At 38.0% G+C, this 19,262-nt stretch overlaps 1 protein-coding gene and 1 long non-coding RNA gene across 2 annotated transcripts in view; one reads left to right on the forward strand and one right to left on the reverse strand.

The window, feature by feature from the left end:
• LOC146453106 (uncharacterized) overlaps positions 1-9,808 on the forward strand; it is a 33,423-nt gene extending 23,615 nt beyond the window's left edge. Inside the window, exons 2-3 of the long non-coding RNA XR_014859569.1 lie at positions 1,835-2,465; positions 9,712-9,808. This is a non-coding gene — a long non-coding RNA (uncharacterized LOC146453106). The remainder of the gene's footprint in view (positions 1-1,834; positions 2,466-9,711) is intronic.
• Positions 9,809-10,688: 880 nt separating this feature from the next.
• LOC146453108 (protein phosphatase 1 regulatory subunit 3C-like) lies at positions 10,689-11,273 on the reverse strand. The gene has a single exon (XM_085097097.1). The coding sequence runs from the start codon at positions 11,271-11,273 to the stop codon at positions 10,689-10,691; it is 585 nt and encodes a 194-aa protein (XP_084953223.1).
• Positions 11,274-19,262: the final 7,989 nt, after the last annotated feature.

Below are 19,262 nucleotides of genomic sequence, written 5' to 3' on the forward strand. Positions count from 1 at the left end.
GGTCTGTTTGTAAGAAGGGAGTTTACTAATGTAAACAGTGATGAGCTTGGATTTCAAAGAATCCTCAGTCCAATTACAGCTTTTATAGTCCTGGGGCAGATTGTTCCAAAGCTTAGCTTAAAAGCTCTCATAAAAAATAAGAGAAGCTAAAGTAGTTTTGCCGGTGCGTGAAAGATGTGAGAAGATTCGTATGAGTAATGCAAACAATGCAATCCCCAAATATTTTTTTTTCTTTTACATGGATATATATCTTCAGTTCTGGTAGATACACCTGCAATTACAAGTCAACTAACTGCAAAGATCCACAAGCACTGATCCCCATGATTTGGTCAACATGAATCTAGAGTTTTCCTGAACATTTGCCAATATACTTAGAGATACAATTAGTAGAAACCACATGCATCCACATCATGCGAAGGTAAGGGACTGAGAAGATGTAGGGGCACTTTTTGTTAGAGTGGCTGTGGTTTTTGTTCTTTAAGTAGTGCTCAGGGGGTGCGGAAAGTTCAGTGTTTTTATGGCAGCAGTGGTTAAAAACTTGTGGTGTTAATGGACCAGCGTTGTTGTTCGTTTGGAATAATGACTGTCTTTTGAGCCAGTTCATCCAACACTTTGTTAGATGAAAATTGTTTAAGTTTTCACCAGCCAGATTAATCTCTCAATCTTTCAGTTGGTGATATTTACACGAATAATTCTCCACTTCATTTTCAATTTTAATGTGTTACTGTCACCATAGCTATGATTAAGGTACTTCAGTTAAATCTGAGCTACCGGCGAATCTCTGGGTAAGGTGAGGAGATCCAGATCCCCCTTTTCAAATCTGAAATTATCTACTTTGTCATCAACTTTGTAATCAAGTGTGTTCATACTAAAGAGACAAAACGAGTGAATCCAGGTTTTAAAATTTGCTAAGACTAAGCAACAATTCCTTATTTCTGAGACTCAAGTCAGATGAATGCATGGGTAGACAAAGGCAGGATAGGACTTGCCTTCTATATAAAATTTTATTATATTGTTGACATTGATGTTGACCAACATTGTACAATTTATATCAGAAGACACAAGAAAAAATGTTTCAAACATTTCTTGGAAGTGAGTTTCAACCTTCCATACATTGCTAGATAAAGGTAATGGTGTACAGAAATTAATTGTGTATGACGTTCCATGCAATAGACACATTTCCCTTGGCATCTACTGTTTTAAAGGTGATTTTTTACCCCTGCAATCAAAACTTTTGTGGATCCACTCTTAATCTCAGGTATTTTTGTTATTTTTGTTTTGATTGTCACTAGTGGTGGACGTGGTGGTGAAAACTGGTGATGGTGGTACCCAGGTGGTATTTAGTAGTCTTTGTTCATTGTCAGTATGAAAGTGGATTTTATTGTTGTGTTGGCATTGATATTGCATGTGCTATAACGGTTGTACATATCATAGACTTCGAGCTTCTGTCGTGGCTATGGCAGTATTGATTGAAGTTCCAGTTAGATGCTTTGTAAAAATCGTACCTAGTAATAGTTGAACGGTGCTTATTATTTTGCCTGTTCATTGGCAGTAATTGGGTACTTGGTAAGTAAACGAGTTGTCTAAGTTGTGTAATGGTCATTGTAATTGTCTGAGTAGTAGAGGTACTTGTTCAAGTTGCAGTTTGTAGGGTTTTTTGTAGGTAATTGTCAGTTGTGGTTGAGAGCTGTTGATGTGATTCTGATTTTCATTGGTGGTTGCTGTGATAGTTGCTTGTAGTGGAAAATATGTATGATGTGTTAGTTACAGTAAGGTAGTCATACTTGTGATGGCAGCCCACCATTACATAGAGTGTCAGTCATGATGTCAGTAGCCATGATCATGAATGTGTTAATCATAATTTTGTCCTGGCAGTGATTGAGGTTTCATAAGAGGATGTGTTAATGGTAAGTGGATTGAAGCAAGACTCTAACAATTGTGTCAAAAGGTTCTTGCCATGACATGGGTTTTATCACTGTCATAATGTCTGAACATGACACAGTGGTGGTATTGGAGATTAAGGTGATTTTAGCGGTTGTAGTAGTGTTTGCTGCTGTTCTGACACTAGTGATTCCAGTACAGTGGTAGAACTAATTGTTACTGATATCAGTCAGTAATAATTGTAATGTGATTATGATAAAAAGTAATTGTACATGTGGCAGTGGTAGTGGTGCATGTTGGTCATGGTACTAGGCTAGAGTTACCGGCGTCAAGTTTAATATGACAGTAGTCGCAGTTGTGTTAAGTCGGTAATGATGGTGTTATGATGGGTGTGGTTGTAGCTGTCTTAGTAGGTGGTTGTGGTATATGTACTTGCTGTAGTAATTGGGATGGCTTTGATGGTGGTAGAAGTTCTGTGTTCCAGACAATCGACCGTTTATCAAGCACGAAATAAGGCCGGCACAGATCATGACAAAACAAACAATTTCAGTATACATATATTGCATCAATGGCACTGGCCGGATGTAGTTGTGCGTAAAATAAGGAAAAATGTGTTGTCGTAACCCCACAAGCTATTGCATTTACAAGCCAGTGAGTGGAGTTGCATGAGTCACTATAAGACAGGAGTGTTATACAAAGTTATGTGAAGCTGAAATATCCAAGGGCGAAGGTAGCACAGTAGAAAATGTACTGTCAATGCGGCATTTAATACCAAATTGCGTGAAGTTAACATTTTGGTTTAGTGAGATCTTGCATTGCTTGAAGGTTAGTTTAGTTGACCGACAAGAAGGGAGCTGTTCGATAACTGAAAGCAGTGAGTCCATGAAAGAGGTGCTTTTGGGGTATTAGGAGGGAGTCTAGGTTGCAGAGGTACTGGACTTGTGTCAGTTTAGAATAGTCAAAGGATGTATCAGCCAACCGGCGAAAACCTGATCTTTGTATCGAAAACATTCATGTTTGAGTGTGGGCCTGGGTGATGTGAGAGTTATCTGTTGAGTGGAGGTCTGCGTCCCGACAATGTAGAAAGGAGTTAACGATATTAATGACTCGGTGAGTTGCTGGAGTCAGTCGACGGCCGGAGTGCGGAACCTTCGTCAGTGTACGCTTCAACATGGCAACAATAAACGTGAGCCGACTTAACCGATATAAATTAATTCTAAACATTTTAATAGTTTGTTTTGTTTAGACTACAGATGAAGTGAGTTGTGGTGGTAGATTGAATTGAAGAAAGGTTTCTTGCCTAAAGGAAACCAGCTATTGAGCTACCAAATTTCAAACAGTTGGAGGCGCTCCGTAGTTGACCACATGCACTTTTCAATTCATAAATTGCAGTTGGACAACTTACAGACAAGCATTTAACTTTATGTAAATAAAAACAAAAAGAAAAGAGGATGCATGTCGCTCACCTTCGAAAACTAAATTGTTTTATTCACTAGTTTTATTACAGAATGAGCTATCGTTTAAAGTTGATGGTGCATGTTAAGTTTTTCTTTAGAAGACAACTGTTCACTGAGCAATTTCAAGGCACTGAACATGATAGTTCCTTCCAAAGTTATTGTCCCAAAACTCGTATCCACCGACACGGTAGCGAATTGCAAATTCAACTTCCAGATCAACTTTTAAATCTACCGGAGCTGTAATTCGAAAGCTAAATTGTTCCGTTTTTCCATCCAGATTTGAGGACAAATAATCCGCCCAAACATCTCGGAAGTTGATCCAGCCGTCAAGCGTATATCTCACTGTCACCTCTTTAGCATAACCTATGTTTGTCACTCGTATAACCCCCGTAACAACCATATCGTCGCAAGTGATACTTTCGAGACAAACGTACTGTTTAAAGACGCGCTCTATGAAAGAATCTGTTTTACATGGCTCAGCGAAACTTGGCGACAGGTATTTCACTCTCTGTCGTGAAGCGTGCATGTGTAAGCCGTTGTTGTCCGTGGCTGTATGGCAGACAGTCACCTCATTTTCTTTGCTGTATGGAGGTATAGTTTTCACGTTCTCAAGGGCGAAACCAAAGCTGTCTGCAAAAGAAACCTTCTTCTTTATCGACCTCGTTGGAGTAGAGTTTTCGCTTGACCCATTCATAAGCTTTCTGACTTGAAGTAATCGTTTTAGTCACGAATTCGGGTGGCCGGCCGCAAAGTACAAACCCAACATACTGATGAATATAATTTGCGCTTTTATAATTGCCACTTCGGAATCTTGTGACGTCATCTCTTGAAAGTTCGTCTTAAATTAAAGTGCCACAGATCGATACAGATGAACCGATTTGAATTTCCAGTAAGGATAACGGAATGAAACATAAATAACCGATTTCAACAAACGTCTAAAACCTCACAACTGATGGAACGGCTGTTAGTCTTAAAGTTTAGCACAAATTTTAAATCCGCTAAGCTTGCACATTCCGTGGATAAGGAAGTTGATGGACATTTTTAGTTGGTAGAGCACTACACCGGTATTACAGAGGTTATGGGTTTGCATCCCGTTCAATCCTGAATTTTTTCAGGCTTTCTTTTCGCAACTACTTACGTTGCGTACAAAACTGCGATAGTCATTCACTTATTTATGTTTAGTTTTGTTTAGTAATTCTTGCTTTAAGAACCCAGAACATTGTACAAATAACCCAGATGCCATCGAAAAAGACAAAAGATACTACTTTCGTGCGGGTTGACACGGTTTTCTTTTCCATTGCTTTTATATCATGCAGGATTTCATTCAACTAATATTCCTGATTTCCATGTGGTAAAGGTTTTAACTTTCTTAAAACCAATATTTAAGTTTAAGACCTGTATTTGGTGATGCAACAGTGTAAATAGTCAGTGTGATTTCATGATTCAAGACACTTTTATAATTGCATTAAAAAGTACCGAGCTCAGTACAAGATGCAAAAAATATTTTTGTTTCAACCCAGTCCTTAACGATATTCAGCAAGTCATTGATCAAAAGCTTAGTCAATAATTTAGTGCTCAATGTGATTTCTACTGAGTTGTTCTTTACCCAGCAGGGAATTTCCTTTGTATATCTCTGCATGCCGTCTTTATGATCGTGTCTTGCGACGACGGAACGGTCAACTGAGCTTCCGGCCCAAATACACGTGCGGGAATACGCGACTAAGTACCGAGTTTGCTGCCAACCGTCTCTAAGCCCATTTATTTTGCTGATAATTATTGTAATTATTATACTGCTGTAAGCGTCTTCCTTGCCCTTAGCATCTCAGGTTAGTTTTCACATTGTATCAGTAGTTTTAAGCATAGCTTTGAGGTATAACTAAAGCAAGATGCTGTGCCTTTTCTTTAGGGAATATTAACATCTAAAGTTCTTGATTTGTGTTGCAACAAAACTGCAAATCTATAGTAAAAAGATATATTCCAAGAACGTTTCTTTGTGGCATTGTCGTATTGTAGGGCAAACGGAGCCGGCTTAGTAAAGTTTTGTGACATTGTTTTAGAGAGAAGCACTGAAACAACCTACTGTTGTTTTGGTCAATGTGTTTACTAAAAGTGTAATTCAAGGTGATGTAGCTTTCCCTGCAGTAGTGGCTTGTGCTTGTCCTTTCGTTTTAGGACTGAAGAACATTTTGTTTTAAGTTTTAATAAGTTTATTGCTTCAATCACATCATTCAATTTACAGTTAATATTCTAGTACCACACGTGATGAGGGTGGCTACAGAATAGCCCTACAAGAGTAGCAGAGAATTCTTGAAATTATAGATATCTTCAGAAATTGGAAATTGGGTTAACTGCAACACATATACAACTAATAGTTGTATATGTAATAACTTTTTTGGATTGTTGTTCCTGCACCTTTTCCGTAGAAATATATTAACACCGGCTGAACCCAAACTGAGGCTAGAACTTCATAGTTAAGTATAATATATTTTCATTTGAGGGTTGTGCTTAGTGCTCAATGTGATTTCTTCGGAGTTGTTCTTTATCAACTGAAGCAGAGAATTTTCTTTGTGCATCTCTGCATGCTGCCTTAATGACCGTGTCTTGCGACGATCAAGCCTTGCTTCCGGCTCAACAAACATGCGGTTATACTGATAGTTCAAAGTTTGGCCGGCACACATGCCGGCATACACGACTTACTAGTTAGTTTGTTGCCAACCGTCTCTAAGCCCACGTATTTCCAGTTGCTGATAATTATTATAATTAGGAAACGGAACCTTATCTCCCAAATTTACAAGCTGAAGTCAAAACTTCAACGCTGAATAGAAATCCGTTTTAGTTTTTTTGTTTTTTCATTCAGTGCACGGAAGTCTTGATAACTTTTTAGTTCACACAAGAGATTTTTTTATTGAATCACCACTGAAGTCAATATCAAATATGCAGGATAAAACAAACACCATCAAGAGATAAAAAACAAAAACAAATTAAAGAAGGTGGAGGGTGTGGCAGGGAGTAGTAATAGGACGGATTCCAAGATGACAGCTGCTCCCTATAACTAAGAAAGAGAAGAAAAAAACTTTAGTCTAAAATAATAAGATAATGAGATTCAAGGAAGCGTAATAAAAAAAAAAATATAAAGGATAAAGAAGTTATTCAGGCCTGTTTGTAAGAAGAGAGTTTACTAATGTAAAACTGATCAGCTTGGATTTTAAAGAATTCTCAGTCGAATTACAGCTTTTACAGTCCTGGGGCAGATTGTTCCAAAGCTAAGCTTAAAAGCTCTCGGGAAATAAGAAAAGCTAAAGTAGTTTTGCCGCTGCGTGAAAGATGTGAGAAGATTCGTATGAGTAATGCAAACAATGCAATCTCCTAATGTTTTTTTTTTTCTTTTACATGGATATATATCTTCAGTTGTATCTTCCCATTAGATCTCCACGAAATGATTTCTTGTGAGTCAACCCTTACCTTACGTTATTTGGTTTATGTCTGATTGCAAATTACTCGTCTTGGTGATTACTAGTTTCCAATAAGCCTTCAACAACCGTGTTAGTCAGTGGCCATTTACCGGGATTGCTGCAATGATTGACACTTTAATTTGTCCAAGGTTTGTTAGGGAAGTCGATTGTTCAATGGCTGTAGTTGAAACACTAATAAGTCGCTGTGGCAGTTGCAGTAGTAAGACAGTAATTTTGGATGAATGCTGAAGGATGAATGCTGAATTTTAACAAGTAGCCAAGTGCATAATTATGGCACCAGAACAGCCAACCACTATCGATCGCATTCTTGTCGCACAAATCTTAAGCAATTTACAGTCCTTTACCAAGGTCCCAAAATCTGGAACTCTCTCCCAATATCAATCACTTCTTCATCCAGTTTTCTCACCTTTAAGGAAAGAATGTTGCAGTTTTTATCTATAAATCATAAATTGACCAAGCCGCACTTACGCAGCACCATATTTTCTATTTATTAATGACAGCCGAGGTGGCCTCTCTTATAAGCCTAGTGGTTTCTTGAGGTCTCGCCATTATTGTAAATTGAATGACTTCTTTTGTTTTTAGTATGGAAATGAATGATGATGATGATGATGATGATGATGATGATGATGATGATGATGATGATGGTCTATAGTTATCTGTGGTGGTTATGGTGGTGGAAGGTCCTGGTAGATACACCTGCAATTACAAGTCAACTAACTACAAAGATCCACAAACACTAATCCCCATGATTTGGTCAACATGAATCTAGAATTTTCCTGAACATTTGCCAATGCTTAGATTTACAATTAGTTGAAAACCACATGCATCCCCATCATGCGAAGGTAACGGACTAAGAAGATGTAGGGCACTTTTTGTTGGAGTGGATCTGGTTCTTATTCTCTCGGTAGTGCTCAGGGGCCGAACGTTCAGTGTTGTCATGGCAGCAGTGGTTAAAAAACTTGGGGTGTGGGTGGACCAGCGTTGCTGTCTGTTTGGAATAATGACTGTCTCTTGAGACAGTTCATCCAATACTTTGTTAGATGAAAATTGTTTAAGTTTTCACCAGCCAGATTAATCTGTCAATCTTTCAGTTGGTGATATATACACGAATAATTCTCCACTTCATTTTCAATCTCAATGTGTTACTGTCACCATAGCTATGATTAAGGTACTTCAGGTAAATCTGAGCTACCGGCGAATCTCTGGGTAAGGTAAGGAGATCCAGATCCCCCTTTTCAAATCTGAACTTATCTACTTTGTCATCAACTTTGTAATGAAGTGTGTTCATACTAAAGAGGGAAAACGAGTGAATCCAGGTTTTAAAATTTGCTAAGACTAAGCAACAATTCCTTATTTCTGAGACTCAAGTTAGATGAATACATGGATAGATAAACGCAGGATAGGACTTGCCTTCTATATAAAATTTTATTATATTGTTGACATTGATGTTGACCAACATTGTACAATTTATATCAGAAGACACAAGAAAAAAATGTTCCAAACATTTCTTGGAAGTGAGTTTCAACCTTCCATACATTGCTAGATAAAGGTTATGGTGTACAGAAATTGTGTATGACGTTCCATGCAATAGACACATTTCCCTTGGCATCTACTGTTTTAAAGGTGATTTTTTACCCCTGCAATCAAAACTTTTGTGGATCCACTCTTAATCTCAGGTATTTTTGTTATTTTTGTTTTGATTGTCACTAGTGGTGGACCTGTTGGTGAAAACTGGTGATGGTGGTACCCAGGTGGTATTCGGTAGTCTTTTTTCATTGTCAGTATGAAAGTGGATTTTATTGTTGTGTTCGCATTGATATTGTATGTGCTATAACGGTTGTACATATCATAGACTTCGAGCTTCTGTCGTGGCTATGGCAGTATTGATTGAAGTCCCAGTTAGATGCTTTTGTAGTGTTAGATATGATTTACTTTGTAAAAATCGTACCTAGTAATAGTTGAACGGTGCTTACTATTTTGCCTGTTCATTGGCAGTAATTGGGTACTTGGTAAGTAAAAGTTGTCTAAGTTGTGTAATGGTCATTGTAATTGTCTGAGTAGTAGAGGTACTTGTCCAAGTTGCAGTTTGTAGGGTTTTTTGCAGGTAATTGTCAGTTCTGGTTGAGAGCTGTTGATGTGTTTCTGATTTTCATTGGTGGTTGCTGTGATAGTTGCTTGTAGTGGAAAATATGTATGATGAAAAAGTTGTAGTAAGGTAGTCATACTTGTGATGGCAGCCCACCATTACATAGAGTGCCAGTCATATGATGTCAGTAGCCATGATCCATGATGATTGTGTTAATCATACTTTTTCCTGGCAGTGATTGAGGTTTCATTAGAGGATGTGTTAATGGTAAATTGATTGAAGCAAGACTCTAACAATTGTGTCAAAAGGTTCTTGCCATGACATGGGTTTTATTATTGTCATAATGGCTGAAGATGACACAGTGGTGGTATTAGAGACTAAGGTGATATTAGCGGTTGTAGTAGTGTTTGCTGCTGTTCTGACACTAGTGATTCCAGTACAGTGGTAGACATAATTGTTATATCAGTCACTAATGCTTGTGATGTGATTATAATAAATGGTAATTGTACACGTGGTAGTGGTAGTGATGCATGTTGGTCGTGGTACTTGACTAGAGTTACTGGCGTCAAGTTTAATATGACAGTAGTCGCAGTTGTATTAAGTCGGTAATGATGGAGTTGTGATGGGTGCGGTTGTAGCTGTCATAGTAGTAGTTGTAGTTGTGGTATATGTACTTGCTGTAGCAATCGGGGTGGCTTTGATGGTGGTAGAAGGTCTGTGTTCCAGATTATCGACCGTTTATCAAGCACGAAAAAAGGCCGGCACAGATCAAGCAATTTCGGTATACTTATTGCATCAATGGCACTGGATGTAGTTGTGCGTAAAATAAGGTAACATGTGTTGTCGTTACACGACACCACAAGCTCTTGCATTTACAAGCCAGTGAGTGGAGTTGCATGAGTCACTATAAGACAGGAGTGTTATATACAAAGTTATAACAAGGTGAAATATTGAAGGGCGAAGGTAGCCGGCACAGTAGAAAATGTCAAGCAGCATTTAATAGCAAATTGCGTCAAGTTAAAACTTAGGTTCATTGAGCCCTTGCAGTCAGTGCTTGAAGGTTAGTCTAGTCTCTGACAAGAAGGGAGCTGTTCGATAACTGAACGCAGTGAGTCTATGAAAGAGGTGCTTTTGGGGTATTAGGAGGGAGTCTAGGTTGCAGAGGTACTTGACTTGTGTCAGTTTAGAATAGTCGAAGGATGTGTTACCCAACCGGCGAAAACCTGATCTTTGTATCGAAAACATTAATGTTTGAGTGTGGGCCTGGGTGATGTGAGAGTTATCTGTTGAGTGGAGGTCTGCGTGCTGACAATGTAGGAAGGAGTTAACGATATTAATGACTCGGTGAGTTGCTGGAGTCAGTCGACGGCCGGAGTGCGGAACCTTCGTCAGTGTACGCTTCAACATGGCAACAATAAACGTGAGCCCACTTAACCGATATAAATTAATTCTAAACATTTTAATAGTTTGTTTTGTTTAGACTACAGATGAAGTGAGTTGTGGTGGTAGAATGAATTGAAGAAAGCTTTCTTGCCTAAAGGAAACCAGCTATTGAGCTACCAAATTTCAAACAGTTGGGGGCGCTCGCTAGTTGACCACCTGCACTTCGGTCAATTTATAAATTGCAGTCAGACAGGCATTCAACTTTATGTAAATAAAAACAAAAAGAAAAGAGGATGTATGTCGCTCACCTTCGAAAACTAAATTGTTTTATTTACTAGTTTTATTACAGAATGAGCTATCGTTTAAAGTTGATGGTGCATGTTAAGTTTTTCTTTAGAAGACAACTGTTCACTGAGAAATTTCAAGGCACTGAACATGATAGTTCCTTCCAAAGTTATTGTCCCAAAACTCGTATCCACCGACACGGTAGCGAATTGCAAATTCAATTTGCAGATCAACTTCAAAATCCACCGGAGCTTTAATTCGAAAGCTAAATTGTTCCGTTTTTCCATCCAGATTTGAGGACAAATAATCCGCCCAAACATCTCGGAAGTTGATCCAGCCGTCAAGCGTATATCTCACTGTCACCTCTTTAGCATAACCTATGTTTGTCACTCGTATAACCCCCGTAACAACCATATCGTCGCAAGAGATACTTTCGAGACAAACGAACTGGTTAAAGACGCGCTCCATGAAAGAATCTGTTTTACATGGCTCAGCGAAACTTGGCGACAGGTATTTCATTCTCTGTCGTGAAGCGTGCATGTGTAAGCCGTTGTTGTCCGTGGCTGTATAACAGACAGTCACCTCATTTTCTTTGCTGTATGGAGGTATAGTTTTCACGTTCTCAAGGGCGAAACCAAAGCTGTCTGCAAAAGAAACCTTCTTCTTTATCGACCTCGATGGAGTAGAGTTTTCGCTTGACCCATTCATAAGCTTTCTTACTTGAGGTAATCGCTTTAGTCACGAATTCGGGTGGCCGGCCGCAAAGTACAAACCCGACATACGGATGAATGTAATTTGCGCTTTTATAATTGCCACTTCGGAATCTTGTGACGTCATCTCTTGAAAGTTCGTCTTAAATTAAAGTGCTACAGATCGATACAGATGAACCGATTTGAATTTCCGGTAGGGATAACGGAGTGAAACGTAAGTAACCGATTTCAAGAAACGTCTAAAACCTCACAACTGATGGAATGGCTGTCAGTCTTAAAGTTTGGCACAGATTTTAAATCCGCTAAGCTTGCACATTCCGTGGATAAGGAACTTGATGAACTTTTTTAGTTGGTAGAGCACTACACCGGTATTGTAGAGGTTATGGGTTTGAATCCTGTTCAAGCCCGAGTATTTTCAGCCGTTCTTATCGCAACTACTTAAGTTGCGTACAGAACTGCGATAGTCATTCACTTATTTATGTTCAATGTTGTTTAGTAATTTTTGTTTTAACCCAGAACATTGTACAAATAACCCAGATGCCATCGAAAAAGACAAAAGATACTTTCGTGCGGGTTGACACGGTTTTCTTTTCCATTGCTTTTATATCATGTAGGATTTCATTCAACTAGTTTTCCTGATTTCTATGTGGTAAAGGTTTTAACCTTCTTAAAACCAATATTTTAGTTTAAGACCTGTATTGGTGATGCAACAGTGTAAATAGTCAGTGTGATTTCATGACTCAAGACACTTTTATAATTGCACTAAAAAGTACCGAGCTCAGTACAAGATGCAAAAAACATTTTTGTTTCAACCCACTCCTTAACAATATTCAGCCAGTCATTGATCAAAAGCTTAGTCAGTAATTTAGTGCTCAATGTGATTTCTACTGAGTTGTTCTTTACCCAGCAGGGAATTTCCTTTGTATATCTCTGCATGCCGTCTTTATGATCGTGTCTTGCGTCTACTGTGTTTCAAGCCCAGCCAGCATGTCTTACTGATACACGTGCGGGCATACACGACTAAGTACTGAGTTTGCTGCCAACCAGCTCTAAGCCCATTTATTTTGCTTATAATTATTGTAATTATTATACTGCTGTAAGCGTCTTCCTTGCTCTAAGCATCTTAGGTTAGTTTTCACATTGTATCAGTAGTTTTAAGCATAGCCTTGAGGTATAACTAAAGCAAGATGCTGTGCCTTTTCTTTAGGGAATATTAACATCTAGGGTTCTTGATTTGTGTTGCAACAAAACAGCAAATCTATAGTAAAAAGATATATTCCAAGAACGTTTCTTTGTGGCATTGTCGTATTGTAGGGCAAACGGAGACTTAGTAAAGTTTTGTGACATTGTTTTAGAGAGAAGCACTGAAACAACCTACTGTTGTTTTGGTCAATGTTTTTACTAAAACTGTAATTCAAGGTGATGTAGCTTTCCCTGCAGTAGTGGCTTGTGCTTGTCCTTTCGTTTTAGGACTGAAGAACATTTTGTTTTAAGGATTTAATAAGTTTATTGCTTCAATCACATCATTCAATTTACAGTTAATATTCTAGTACCACACGTGATGAGGGTGGCTACAGAATAACCCTACAAGAGTAGCAGAGAATTCTTGAAATTATAGATCTCTTCAGAAATTGGAAATTGGGTCAACTGCAACACATATACAACTAATAGTTGTATATGTAATAACTTTTTTGGATTGTTGTTCCTGCACCTTTTCCGTAGAAATATATTAACACCGGCTGAACCCAAACTGAGGCTAGAACTTCATAGTTAAGTTTAATATATTTTCATTTGAGGGTTGTGCTTAGTGCTCAATGTGATTTCTTCGGAGTTGTTCTCTACCAACTGAAGCAGAGAATTTTCTTTGTGCATCTCTGCATGCTGCCTTAATGACCGTGTCTTGCGACGATCAAGCCTTGCTTCCGGCTCAACAAACATGCGGTTATACTGATAGTTCAAAGTTTGGCCGGCACACATGCCGGCATACACGACTTACTAGTTAGTTTGTTGCCAACCGTCTCTAAGCCCACGTATTTTCAGTTGCTGATAATTATTATAATTAGGAAACGGAACCTTATCTCCCAAATTTACAAGCTGAAGTCAAAACTTCAACGCTGAATAGAAATCCGTTTTAGTTTTTTGTTTTTTCATTCAGTGCACGGAAGTCTTGATAACTTTTTAGTTCACATAAGAGATTTTTTTATTGAATCACCACAGAAGTCAATATCAAATATGCAGGATAAAACAAACACCATCAAGAGATAAAAAACAAAAACAAATTAAAGAAGGTGGAGGGTGTGGTAGGGAGTAGTAATAGGACGGATTCCAAGATGACAGCTGCTCCCTATAACTAAGAAAGAGAAGAAAAAGAACTTTAGTCTAAAATAATAAGATAATGAGATTCAAGGAAGCGTAATAATAAAAAAAATATAAAGGATAAAGAAGTTATTCAGGCCTGTTTGTAAGAAGAGAGTTTACTAATGTAAAACTGATCAGCTTGGATTTTAAAGAATTCTCAGTCGAATTACAGCTTTTACAGTCCTGGGGCAGATTGTTCCAAAGCTAAGCTTAAAAGCTCTCGAGAGAATAAGAAACGCTAAAGTAGTTTTGCCGGTGCGTGAAAGATGTGAGAAGATTCGTATGAGTAATGTAAACAATGCAATCTCCTAATGTTTTTTTTTTTCTTTTACATGGATATATATCTTTAGTTGTATCTTCCCATTAGATCTCCACGAAATGATTTCTTGTGAGTCAACCCTTACTTTGAGTTAATTGCTTTATGTCTGATTGCAAATTACTCGTCATGGTGATTACTAGTTTCCAATAAGCCTTCAACAACCGTGTTAGTCAGTGGTCATTTACCGGGATTGCTGCATGCAATGATTGATACTTTAATTTCTCCAAGGTTTGTTAGGGAAATCGATTGTTCAGTGGCTGTAGTTGAAGCACCGATAAATAGCTAAGGCAGTTGCAGTAGTAAGACAGTCATAATATTGGATGAATGCTGAAGGATGGATGCTGAATTTTAACAAGTAGCCAAGTGCATAATTATGGCACCAGAACAGCCAACCACTATCGATCGCATTCTTGTCGCACAAATATTAAGCAATTTACAGTCCTTTACCAAGGTCCCAAAATCTGGAACTCTCTCCCAATATCAATCACTTCTTCATCCAGTTTTCTCACCTTTAAGGAAAGAATGTTGCAGTTTTTATCTATAAAATCATGAATTGACCAAGCCGCACTTACTCAGCACCATATTTTCTATTTATTATTGACAGCCGAGGTGGCCTCTCTTATAAGCCTGGTGGTTTCTTGAGGTCTTGCCATTATTGTAAATTGAATGACTTCCATTGTTTTTAGTATGGAAATAGATGGTAATTATGATCATGATGATGATGATGATGATGATGATGATGATAGTCTATAGTTATCTGTGGTGGTTGTGGTGGTGGAGGGTTCTGGTAGATAGGCCTGCAATTACAAGTCAACTAACTACAAAGATCCACAAACACTAATCCCCATGATTTGGTCAACATGAAGCTAGAATTTTCCTAAACATTTGCCAATATTTAGAGATACAAGTAATTGAAACCACTTGCATCCACTTTATGCGAAGGGGACGGGACTGAGAAGATGTTGAGGCCCCTTTTTGTTAGAGTGGCTGTCTTATTCTCTCAGTAGTGCTCAGTAGCTGAAAGTTCAGTATTGTCATGGCAGCATCGGTTAAAAAACTTGGGGTGTAGGTGGACCAGCATTGTTGTTTGTTTGGAATAATGACTGTCTCTTGAGCCAATTCATCCAACACTTTGTTAGATGAAAATGTTTAATTGTTTAGCCAGATAAATCTATCAATCTTACACTGAGTTGGTGATATATGCGCGAATGATTCTCCACTTTATTTTCAATCTCTATTTGCTACTCTGTCGTAACGAGTACCTTAACCATAGCTATTATATGATTTAGGTACTTCAATTAAATCTGAGCTACAGGCGAATCTCAGTGGGGGTAAGGTAAGGGGATCCAGTTCTCCCTTTTCAAATCTGAAATTAATTGCTTTGTCATCAAATAATCAAACGTGTTCATAGCAATTAGAGAAAACGAGCTAAGCAGGAAATTGAATCAGGTATTAAAATTTGCTGAGGCAAAGCGATAATTTCTTTCTTCTCAAACTCAAGTTAGATGAATGCGTGGATAGATCAAGGAAGGATAAGACTTGCCTTTCATATAAATTTTATTGTATTATTGACATTGATGTTGACTAACATTGTATAGTTTTTATTAGAAGACGCAAGAAAAAATGTTTCAAAGATTTTTTGAAATGAGTTTCAACCTTGCATGCATTGCAAGATAAACGTAATGACGTACAGAAATTACTGAATTGTGTATGAAGTTCGATGCAATAACGAGATACATTTTCCTTGGCATCTACTGTTTTAAAAGGTGATATTTGGACCCCTGCAATCAAAACTTTGTGGATCCACCCCTGATCTCAGGTTTGTTATTTTTTGTGATTGTCACTGGTGGTGGACTGGTGGCGATAACTGGTGGTTTGGTGGTACTCGGGTGGTATTCGGTACTAAACCTGGTCTTGCTTGTGTCAGTGGTGGTAGTCTCTTTTCATTGTCAGTATGAAAGTGGATTTCATTGTTGTGTTCGCATTGATTGCATGTCCTATAACGGTTGTGTTAGTATTGTACTTTACACGTATCATAGCCTTCGAACTTCTGTCGTGGCTATGGTAGTACTGATTGGAAGTTTTAGGAAACGGAATCTTATCTGCCGAATTTACAAGCTGTTGTTGCGTTTTGACAAGAAGTCAAAACTTCAACGCTAAATATAAATCCGTTTTTGTTTTTTGTTTTTTCATTCAGTGCATGGTAGTCTTGATGACTTTCTAGTTCTCACAAGAGAATTTTTTATTGAATCGCCATAGAAGTTAATAAAATATGCGGGATAAAACAAAAACCATCAACAGATAAAAAACAAAAACAAATTAAAGAAGACGGAGGGTGTGGCAGGGAGTAGTAATAGGACGGATTCCCAGATGACAACTGCTCCTTATAACTAAGAAAGAGAAGAAAAAGAACTTTAGTCTAAAAGAAAAAGGATAATGAAAACCAAGGAAGCGTAATCATAAAAAAATTAAAGGATAAAGAAGTTATTCAGGTCTTTTTGTAAGAAGGGAGTTTACTAATGTAAAAACTGATGAGCTTGGATTTCAAAGAATCCTCAGTCGAATTACAGCTTTTACAGTCCTGGGGCAGATTGTACCAAAGCTAGGCTTAAAAGCTCTCAAAAGTAGTTTTGCCGGTGTGTGAAAGATGAGAGGAGATTCGTATGAGTAATGCAAACAATGCAATCCCCTAATGTTTTGGTTTTTTTTTACATGGATATATTTCTTTAGTTGTATCCTCCCATTAAATCTCCACGAAATGATTTCTTGTAAGCCAACCTTTACTTTGAGTTAATTGGTTTATGTCTGTTTACAAATTACTCGTCTTGATGATTACTGAGTTTCCAATAAGCCGTCAACAACCGTGTTAGTCAGTGGTCATCTACCGGGATTGCTGCAATGTTTGATACTTTAATCTGCCCAAGGTTTGTCCAATTGTTCAATGGCTGTAGTTGAAACACTGATAAACAGCTAAGGCAGTTGCAGTAGTGAGACAGTAATATTGGATGAATGCGGAGGGTGTATAGTTATTTGTGGTGGTTGTGGTGGTGGAGGTTCTGGTAGATACGCCTGCAATTACAAGTCAACTAACTACAAAGATCCACAAGCACTGATCCCCATGATTTGGTCAACATGAATCTAGAGTTTTACTGAACATTTGCCAATATACTTAGAGATACAATTAGTAGAAACCACATGCATCCACATCATGCGAAGGTAAGGGACTGAGAAGATGTAGAGGCACTTTTTGTTAGAGTGGCTGTGGTTCTTGTTCTTTAAGTAGTGCTCAGGGGGTGCGGAAAGTTCAGTGTTTTTATGGCAGCAGTGGTTAAAAACTTGTGGTGTCAATGGACCAGCGTTGTTGTTTGTTTGGAATAATGACTGTCTTTTGAGCCAGTTCATCCAACACTTTGTTAGTTAAAAATTGTTTAAGTTCTTACCAGCCAGATTAATCTCTCAATCTTTCAGTTGGTGATGTATACACGAATAATTCTCCATTTCATTTTCAATTTCAATGTGTTACTGTCACCATAGCTATGATTAAGGTACGTCAATTAAATCTGAGCTACCGGCGAATCTCTGGGTAAGGTAAGGAGATCCAGATCCCCCTTTTCAAATCTGAAATCATCTACTTTGTCGTCAACTTTGTAATCAAGTGTGTTCATACTAAAGAGGGAAAACGAGTGAATCCAGGTTTTAAAATTTACTAAGACTAAGCAACAATTCCTTATTTCTGAGACTCAAGTCAGATGAATGCATCGATAGATAAAGGCAGGATAGGACTTGCCTTCTATAGAAAATTTTATTATATTGTTGACATTGATGTTGACCAACATTGTACAATTTATATCAGAAGACACAAGAAAAAAATGTTTCAAACATTTCTTGGAAGTGAGTTTCAACCTTCCATACATTGCTAGATAAAGGTAATGGTGTACAGAAATTAATTGTGTATGACGTTCCATGCAATAGACACATTTCCCTTGGCATCTACTGTTTTAAAGGTGATTTTTTACCCCTGCAATCAAAACTTTTGTGGATCCACCCCTGATCTCAGGTATTTCTGTTATTTTTTGTGATTGTCACTAGTGGTGGACTGGTGGTGATAACTGGTGATGGTGGTACCCGGGTGGTATTCGGTACTAAACTTGGTCTTACTTGTGTCAGTGGTAGTAGTTTTCAGTGTTCATTGCCAGTATGAAAGTGGATTTAATTCTGTTGTGCTCGCATTGATATTGCATGTGCTATAACGGTTGTACATATCATAGACTTCGAGCTTCTGTCGTGGCTATGGCAGTATTGATTGAAGTCCCAGTTAGATGCTTTTGTAGTGTTAGATATGATTTACTTTGTAAAAATCGTACCTAGTAATAGTTGAACGGTGCTTATTATTTTGCCTGTTCATTGGCAGTAATTGAGTACTTGGTAAGTAAAAGTTGTCTAAGTTGTGTAATGGTCATTGTAATTGTCTGAGTAGTAGAGGTACTTGTTCAAGTTGCAGTTTGTAGTGTTTTTTGTAGGTAATTGTCAGTTGTGGTTGAGAGCTGTTGATGTGTTTCTGATTTTCATTGGTGGTTGCTGTGATAGTTGCTTGTAGTGGAAAATATGTATGATGTATTAGTTACAGTAAGGTAGTCATACTTGTGATGGCAGCCCACCATTACATAGAGTGTCAGTCATGATGTCAGTAGCCATGATCATGAATGCGTTAATCATATTTTTGTCCTGGCAGTGATTGAGGTTTCATAAGAGGATGTGTTAATGGTAAGTGGATTGAAGCAAGACTCTGACAATTGTGTCAAAAGGTTCTTGCCATGACATGGGTTTTATCACTGTCATAATGGCTGAAGATGACACGGTGGTGGTATTAGAGATTAAGGTGATTTTAGCGGTTGTAGTAGTGTTTGCTGCTGTTCTGACACTAGTGATTCCAGTACAGTGGTAGAACTAATTGTTACTGATATCAGTCAGTAATAATTGTAATGTGATTAAGATAAAAAGTAATTGTACATGTGGCAGTGGTAGTGGTGCATGTTGGTTATGGTACTAGGCTAGAGTTACCGGCGTCAAGTTTAATATGACAGTAGTTGCAGTTGTGTTAAGTCGGTAATGATGGTGTTATGATGGGTGTGGTTGTAGCTGTCTTAGTAGGTAGTTGTGGTATATGTACTTGCTGTAGTAATTGGGATGGCTTTGATGGTGGTAGAAGTTCTGTGTTCCAGACAATCGACCGTTTATCAAGCACGAAATAAGGCCGGCACAGATCATGACAAAAGAAACAATTTCGGTATACTTATATTGCATCAATGG

This window comes from Pavona decussata, unplaced genomic scaffold, assembly GCF_977016875.1.
Source record: "Pavona decussata unplaced genomic scaffold, jaPavDecu1.1 SCAFFOLD_353, whole genome shotgun sequence".
NCBI lineage: Eukaryota > Metazoa > Cnidaria > Anthozoa > Scleractinia > Agariciidae > Pavona > Pavona decussata.